We start from the raw sequence: 9,013 nt of genomic DNA, 5'->3' as shown, positions 1-9,013 counted from the left end.
TTGGTACGTGTTCGTTTAAGAGTCTGCCACAGTTTTTCTGTTGTGGTCATGTTGCTGAAGTATTTCAAAGCAAGTGCATGTCATACTAATACCGCGCATGTAGATGATATATGTCTTCGAATATTGATTACAATTTGATACAGACACGATTTGTCCTGATTATGTAATTTATATTTTAAAAAGATAAGTGATGATATTCATGTATGTTACTGATCTATTTCCTACGTCAAAAATTAATGTTTGCGTTCCAAGATACCTCCAAAAAGGTCTTAAACAGTAATAGTTCAAATAGTGTTTTATTTACGTTCAGAAGAAGATGGCACTTGTTGAAAATAAAAGAAAATCTCAAAGCTCATTACATTATCTATTAATTTTATTACTGGAAATAGTATTTTAATTTATCTATTACATACAATGCAAAAAATTTCTGGTGATAATTTATGCTTGAAATCCAGTATAAAAATAGGCTATTTCATTGCTTTGAAGAGTCTAATTCAGACACTATTCCTTCCAGTAAGACAGGTCGATCCCTGCCACTCTTGAACAATCAATGAAAGGATTGCTGAAAGAAATAAAATGAAAGTTTTACATTTAATATGCATATAATATGAGATTTAAACTATTTTCAATCACAAAAAAGATAAAGAAACCTTAAAAATATTTTATGAATTAAATAATCAGTTTTATATATAAAATATGATAAAGGTGGAATTTATGACACTGAACACGCTACATAAATGCATCCACACTAAAGCATTATGGAAAGTTAGATACCAGAGCTGTAGGGTTTAGATCGCCCGGGGTCAACTGAAGATCTCGCGCTCCTCTTGTTTGCCAAGAATAGAAGATATTTCATTCTAAAAATTCGCAATGTAAGTTTGGCGCCCCTTTTAAGCTGTGCACAGGAAAATATGTCCCCCTTTAGTTAGGTCCCTGTTAGACACCGTACCTATAATTTGTTTGAAAATTTTACTAAACGTTCTTCAAAGAACAATGCCATATTTGACCTGAAAAAACAAATTACGAATTTACGAGTGCTAGGCAGTTAATTAGAATGATTTTTGTTTAGTTGTCCAGTAAGAAATGAAAGTGTAGTAAATAATTCCTTTATCATATAACTGGTTAGAAAACTAGTCCAGACAGTTAAATCTTTTGTTACTAGTAACATAAAAACTCTCTTTTGAAAAGTATAAAATGATGATGATTGACGATGGATGAAATTCTATAGAAATTCTAAGAAAAGAAAAGGCTACTATTAAATGAAGTATTTTTTCAAATGTCAATTATTTTCTTCGATAGATACGTTATTTCCTCCAAATTATAGCTTAATTTACGACATATTATTTATAAACTACGCAAATGAAAAAATGAAATGGATAAGTATAATTTTCGAACTGTAAAGTAGTTAATAGGTAAAATTATTTTAAATTCTTGAATCCGACTATCGTCCAAATGAGGAAAACTTCACGTTGCAAAAATTCGTAAACAAACTGAAAATCATCTGCAGATTCAGTGATTACTCTTTTTATATACTCTATTCGGCCACCCAACCGAGATAAGGGTTAGGTGGTCGACTGCCGTACCGAATAGTCTGGGCTCGAATCCCAGAGAAGGCATGTATGTTTGTAAATGTATAGTGTCTGTGCAGCATGGGACTACTTCAAATTTACGGCGAGCTGAAAGTCCTCTTGAGAGGTTGTGTGATAGGGAAAGAGGAGTGGGAGGCCTTCTGACCCGTTGCCCCGGCGAATTCTCCAAAGGTTTTTAAGGTTTATTTAAATTTGAATAAATTTTATTTAAATACAATGTTGTTGTGACTTATCTCCCTTGTCTGGCAGTAATATCAGAACAAGCTCACGAAATCCATCGTGGGAAGGAGTGCAAGATTGCGCCTGCCGTTGTCAAGAGCCTTGAGCAACATACAGTTCCTCCCTAAATTTTGATGGAGAACACCTCAGGGAGGGGACGAGTCCGAGGGTCTCCCGCCCCTCTATTCCTACCATCAGCCTTTGGAGAGGGCTTTCGACTCGTCGCATATTTAGAGTGCCTCGATGTCGCACAGACACTATACACTTATAAGCATCCATGTCTTCTCTGGTATTCGAAACTGGGTCCTTCGGTACCGAAGCTGGCTCCCCTGACCCCTATACCGTCTGGGCGGTTTTAAATACAGAAAAAATATTTAATTGAAATTTTTAATGGCTATTGCATCCCTAACATGATCACTTCTTAAAATTATTATCCTTCCGAAAAAATACTTAAGTAACGGCATTAAACATCAGCGATGATCGTAATATCAAAGGCTACCAGCTTTCACTGAAAATGAATTCTGTCTGGAAATATAGGCGGTTTTCTTATGGAAGTTTTATTACAGAAAGCCTTTTTCTAGGCTCAGTTTCAAACAAAATCAGTTACTTAATGCAAGTAATTTGCTTAGACTGCTAATGTTCAGTACTCATGATTAATTAGGTTTTTACTGATCGCATTGAATTGAAGAAGTTGTCACCTTTTTCTATACAGATAATAGCTTGGTTTAATTTTCTTTGCCTAGAGTATCAAATACTCTTTTACAGACCCACGATACCCTGAAAAACTAATTAAAGTATACAGGTAATTATAATCAAAATAAGATAACATTCATACTTTCTGCTGTTGAATAACATAGCATTTAAAGGCATCTGTGATACTTTTGTATTAAGACATATAATCTTCGATAAGGATGTTTTCTTCAGCTCTTGTCTTTGCTCTGAAATTCAAAATAGGAATAATAAAGTAATTTGATAAAAAAAAAGGAGTACTTAAGAACAAACTTGAATATTTAGCCTATTTGCAGAACAAACCTTTGATTTTTTCAAAGTAATACTGAAAAGCATTCTCTCTTCATTTTTCAAACTTATAATTCCTGTTATAAAATATGAAATTAGATTTAATATGACACATTACTTTCCAATTTATAATACTGGAAAGTTTTTGGATTTTTTCTAATTACTGTGTCTTTTTTGGCTAAATTATTTCCGTTGAATCAATTGAGCTTTAATTAAGATAAAATAACGCTCCGAACAAGTATTAATTTAGAATTCAAACAACAAAAATCAGAGTTATATTTGCAAATTTTCACAGGACAAGTTTCCATGGTTTTTACCGAACCATCCTCCTCAGCTACCAAAGCGCAAATGAACGAGATAAGATATAATGATTAGATAAGATAAGAATGGCTGGACAAAAGTTAACTGGCGTTATCTATTCATGAAACCAGGACTGACACATAATTTCCTTAAAGGCTAAAGGCAAAGATGGATTGGAATTAGTGTCGTTAACTAGAACAGAAAGATTTTTTGAAGGTGAAACGCCTCTAGAAAATCTAATTCACCAATGGAAGATGTTTATTCAAAAACATCTTCCATTAGTGAATTTTAAGTTATTCAAAATTCACATAATTTACTAGTGTAATTTCATAAACTATTGTATATTTCTAATTAGACATCTCATTTAATTTAGATATTTCATCTGATTTTAATACACGTTTATTTAAATCAATAACATCAAAAATAGAAAAGTATTTTTAAGAACTATATTTATTGTTTGAAATCCCTTAGTTTGTTACTCAGTATTTCCCAGATTACATTTGAAACTATCTTAGACTTTAATGTTGGCAAAACGTTGGTATGGGGAAAGTAAAAGTATTTTATTCCGGACTATGGTAACATATTTCTTTAATGGAGCCAAGTTTGTGAATTAAAATTAGAAGATAAATATCTTGCATTTTTCCGAATGGTAACATTCAGGCACTAAAGCTAAAAATTTTTTGTTTCGAATAGTTTTGCCACTGCATTTTTAAATCGTTGAGTTTGCGAATCAAAAATTTATTATGATTTTATAAAATATATAAAAAATTAAATTAAATTAAAAAATTCGAAATTCAAAATTCGGGTTTCCAAATGCACATGTTCGAGTGAAGGACTACATTGTTTTAAATCTTATGGCTATTATTTTTCCATGATGCGAGAAACATACATGCAAATACTTCATTACATAATTTCTTTAAAAATAATACAGGGCGACAACATCTGATGGGAACAATTTGAAAAGTGAATCAGCCTTCTAAAGTGAACTAACATTTATAGTGACACGCCGCAAAATTCTGTTTCGGGAAAGAACGTATTTCGTTCTGAAATTCAACAATTGTAAACAAATAAGACCTCACCAGTTAGACGCGCATGGAAAATCCTCAGATTGGGATCACATTTGTGATCATGGCTCTCTTTCGAGAGTCAATGGACTTGAATAGCACTGATTACTCGGATATGGCCATGAAAATTAAATAGGATGTTTCTCCTGGAAAGAAATTCAACGCTGAGAACTTTGTAAAAATATTGGTTCAAATATGGCTGTCAAGAAACGAAAAGTAAGAAACCTTAAGCTCCGAAGTCAGAGACTGATTGGGCTCCTATAACTGAATTTCTGACCGCGGCTGTCCAAGATATTATCACTGCAAGGAGATTTGGATCAATTATGGTAGACAGCAATATGTGCGGCTTTTGAATCATTGAAGTTGCGCCTGAAGAAATTCAGTTGTATTGAAATCCCCATATGATACACCTGATTTTGATCCTATGCTCCCTCAAGATGGAAACTTTTCTTAATAATTGCCGAAGTTAGTTAAACGAAACCTAGATTACCCCTTTGAAAACTGTTAAAGCCATGATACATGTCCTATATCATCTGAAGTTCATCAGAGCAACAGATTCAGTTATCTCATAAGGTATTTTCTCCCTCCTTTTCGCATGTTTCGGGGTGTAATTGGAAACATATTCGGCGCGTATTCGAGAGGTTAAGGAATAAAGCCCTGGAGAGGGCACTGCATAGTTTCGCATCTCCTGCTTCAAAATAATCTAATGACTCTACGAGTGGCGCCCGAACTAAACGGTGGTGGACGACAATCGTTACCACAAGAATTTTACGATTGGGACCCCTCATCCCTAGTCACCCTTTAAAAGAGGGGAGTACATGAGGTAGTTTCTCCCACAACTTCACATGGCCTCCTAGTGTAATTGGAAGCATACTCGACGCGTATTCGAGAGGTCCAGGGTTCAAGTCTTGATGAGATTTTTCACTCCTCTTGCTTCAAAACAACGTAATTACTCTAAACTCCGAGTGATGGAAAACTTAATGATGCACATTCGACTATTTTCTATTTTCAGCAGAAAAAATGTTAGAGTACAACTGTCGCCAGTATTTTGGCCAAAACTCGAATTGGCGAGGAAGCATGGGAAAGGACTTTCCTTGCTACTTGAAATGAAGGACTGCGAAGATATTGTTCGATCGGACAGTATCAAAATTGATTTTTAAAAGGAAACGTTTTCAAAATAGTTACGAAAGGTCTCTACTCGATTTACGGAGCATGAAATTCAGGAAGGAATTATTCGGAAGGAAAGTTTTGTGGAAACGTTAAGCAGTTTGTGCTCAAAGAGAATGAGAGGATTTTTAAATGAATTGTGTATTTTATACAAATGTCAAGGATTGATGGGGAAATAATTTGATCTGAAATTCTGACGCCCCACCAGAGTCAGAATTGTCCATTTTTGGGCCTCGGGGGAACTTGTGCAGAGATTTGTCCATAGCCATTAGCAGCTCTCGATGTCAGAAGTACACACAGAATAATTTATCTTGTCAGTACCCTCTCCAAAAAGACGAAATACCCTCATGCATCAGGTGCCGTGGTCAAAATATCTCATTCTCTAAGACATGCCTTGAACTCCCAAACCCGAGAGCAATTTGTATCAAGTCTGCAAATACCAAACCTCGAGCGTGATAAATAACCCTGAAAAACAATCGAAATGGACAACTTCTGTGAGCCAAGATGACGCCCATCAGGATGCACTTGAATTATTTTAAGGCGCCCAATGGCGTAGATGTCCCACAAAATTCTTCAACCTAGTTGAAAGTTGTAGGAAGGCTACTACATCTTTGGGCAAGTTAAGAATTGTTTTGGAAATTGTAGAATCCATGGAAAATATGGGTAAATGGTTTCTGAACACCATTCTTTAATAATGTTATATGATACAAGAAAAACAAATAAGTACAAAAATTCCTCTTTCATAAAAGGCGAATCACCTGTTTAATCTCAAGCCCATAAGAATCTATTCACTACCTTCGTTTACTCTGAATAGCAAATATTCTAAAATTTCCATCATAGCATCAATCTTAAATAGAGCCCTGCCTAAAGGCTCAATGAAAGAACTTGAGTGGAATCAAAAACAGATTTTGACTCAGTTGAAAAATGGTTCTTAATTTGCTTTGCGCGTGGTACAGTTGGATCTTCTGATGTATGTGTATTATATGTCCTGATTTTCCAAGAAATGCATAAAATACCTGCTTTTGATTATCTCTTTCTTTAGCCGTAGTTAGAACACACAGAAAGGTGAAGATTGAAGAATAGTAATGCAAAGCTTTTTATTGTTATCCCAATAGCTTTAACATGGGTGAATTCAAGGTTTAGTAATTCAGGATGAAAACTGCAGAAATCCTAAATGAATGTGTGAAAATAAAACAGTGAATGATATCTACAAAGTTTGTGATATCCGAGTTTATAAATTTGGAGATTCTATATAGTCGTATAAAATAACATTGAGTATATAGGAAATTGGGCGGGACCAATAACGTTTTTTGTTATAACGGGGCTTCGTAATAAACTGAATGTGTTATAGCGGGTTCGACTGTATATTCGACTGTATTTCCTTAGTTTAAAGAAATGGGATTGCACTTAAAAAATACCAATTTTGCATATGTATGTAGATTATTCCAAATGCACTTGCAATAGTCGTTCTTGTTATGCTCTGATATGAAATGCATAAAAACAGATTTGTTAACATGTTAGCAGCATTTTATAAAAAATTGGAAAATCTAAGTACTTTAAAAATTTTATCATTATATCAATTGTCTTTAATGCAAGGAAGTTGCAAAATTATGGCAATTTGGAAAGAATTAACTATAAAAGAAAGAATTTAAAATATTACGATGAAATCACAAGTGTTCTGCTATTTTCAGCCTTTTTAGTGAATTCATTATTTTAAAATAAAATTTTTCCGAAAATTACGAAAATTAAGAAAGAAACCATTTTTAAAAACTGTAGTTTGGGTAGTCTTAAATATGTATATTATATTACATTAAAGGTAGTTTCAGAAGTTTAATTACATAAATCTCATTTTAGAGTGAAAGATTAGCAGACTGTCGCTGATAGTGAGATATGTAATTACACATTTGGGGTATCATTTGGCCATGGTTAAGAATTTGTCGGGGGAAGTTTTAAACATTTTAAAAGAACAGCTAGTTAAAGAAACATAAAAAGAGACAGAGTACCGAAAAATGAATAATTTACATCTATGTTGTGGATGTTGTTTTGATAATTAACGTTTATTTACCTGTAATTATTTCTGTTTAATATAACTGCCTATATTTCACAAGTTCTTCGAAGTTTAGTAGAAACATAGCACTGAATAGCATATAATTCTAAAAATCGTAGACTTAATTTATTTTACGAAGAATCTTTCAATAAGTTTTCTTGATTTGCCAATAAAGGTAACTTGTTCATATGACCCTGTTTCCTTACTTGAAGCTTGAAAATTCCAACCATTACTTAGACAAAAATGTCTATTGATTCAACAAAGGATTATGTTCGATTGATCCATCATGGATTTTCAATTATATAAAATATATTAATATTCTAGAGTTACACATACATATAAAACATATTGTTAATTATTATAATATAGAGTGAAGATAAAAATGCAGGAACGTGTATATAAAAATTACACTTACGGTAAGTAAAGGAAGATCGCTCGTTGCGGTGTTCGAAATAAAATCGGTCTCCATATTTCAGTTTATTGAACTGCAGACCAATAATGCAAGCTGCAGTTGGACCAACAACGGCTCCCTCTTTGGGTATTTCACTTAATATCCCAGTCCACAAATCGATATCATCCACATGCCTGTAAGTTCAAACAATTAAATTATTAACGTGCCTGTAAGTTCAAGTTACAGTCCACATGCTTGTAAGTCCAAACAATAATAAATATAACCAATAACTGCTCCCTCTTTGGGTATTTCACTTAACAGTCGAGTTCACAAATCGACATCATCCACATGCTTGTAAGTTCAAACAATTCTAAATATAATTAACGTGTAAATAATTCAAGCTTCTAAATCAGGGATTCCTACCGGAGTTGGTATTGACCTCTGAAGGTGGATGAAATGTTAGATCAGAGATAATCAACGGGTGAATAACCGAATATTAATTAACCGTTAGTAATTGTTAGACAAAGTCAAGACCCGTTAATTACAAAAAATATTATTAATAAAATTGATAACTAGTTGTTTACTGTTATAAAGAATTCTTTACGAAGGAAGAAATTCAGATAAAATAATATAAGAAAAATACATTAAAATTAATAATTATATTTTATATTCAATGCAGTTAATACTTTTATATTATATAATTTTTATGCTATAAGTGCGATGTAAAATGTAAATTCAAGAAAACGCAATTTAAAAAATACGTGAAGAATGCAAAACTAGAATGGAAAACAAGAAACTGATTGAATATTTTTGAAGGAGGTGATTTAAAGATTAAGTTAAGCAATTTTATGCGAAATCTTAAACAAAAAGGTCATCACTATACCTAAGGCGCGCAGCGATGACATTCATTAAAATTGAATTTTTTTATGCAATTAGAAGTAATATTTTTTATGAAAACTTGTTTATATTTGTAAATTAAAATTATTAAAAAACTAATTGCACATAAATCTAATAACCATTTTCAAAATTTTTGTTCATAATCTTAATCTAATTATTATCTTTAACTTATTTATGTGCAATTAATACTTTTATTATGAGTGTGTTGTATAATGTATGTTATAGTGAAAAATGTAATGGAGAGTGATGGAGAAAGTTACTGTTTTAAAAGGGGTTAATGCAAGAAAAGTTTGGAAATCCCTGGTCTAAATTTTTCGAAACG

General features: G+C 32.7%; 1 protein-coding gene across 1 annotated transcript in view; it reads right to left on the bottom strand.

Moving 5' to 3' along the window:
• Positions 1-355: 355 nt before the first annotated feature.
• The window catches only part of LOC118182428 (immunomodulatory peroxidase-like), a 95,920-nt gene continuing 87,262 nt past the window's right edge, over positions 356-9,013 (bottom strand). The window contains exons 13-15 of the mRNA XM_035351770.2: positions 7,819-7,988; positions 2,644-2,746; positions 356-562 (exon numbers count right to left, since the gene is read on the bottom strand). Of these exons, the coding sequence (XP_035207661.1) occupies positions 502-562; positions 2,644-2,746; positions 7,819-7,988 (334 nt within the window). The 3' untranslated portion in view covers positions 356-501. The remainder of the gene's footprint in view (positions 563-2,643; positions 2,747-7,818; positions 7,989-9,013) is intronic.

Source organism: Stegodyphus dumicola, chromosome 4 (assembly GCF_044657685.1).
Source record: "Stegodyphus dumicola isolate Sdum_Otavi_A_Nest chromosome 4, ASM4465768v1".
Lineage (NCBI taxonomy): Eukaryota > Metazoa > Arthropoda > Arachnida > Araneae > Eresidae > Stegodyphus > Stegodyphus dumicola.
Note: the sequence above shows the minus strand (reverse complement) of the source record. Positions and strands in the feature narration are given on the sequence as shown.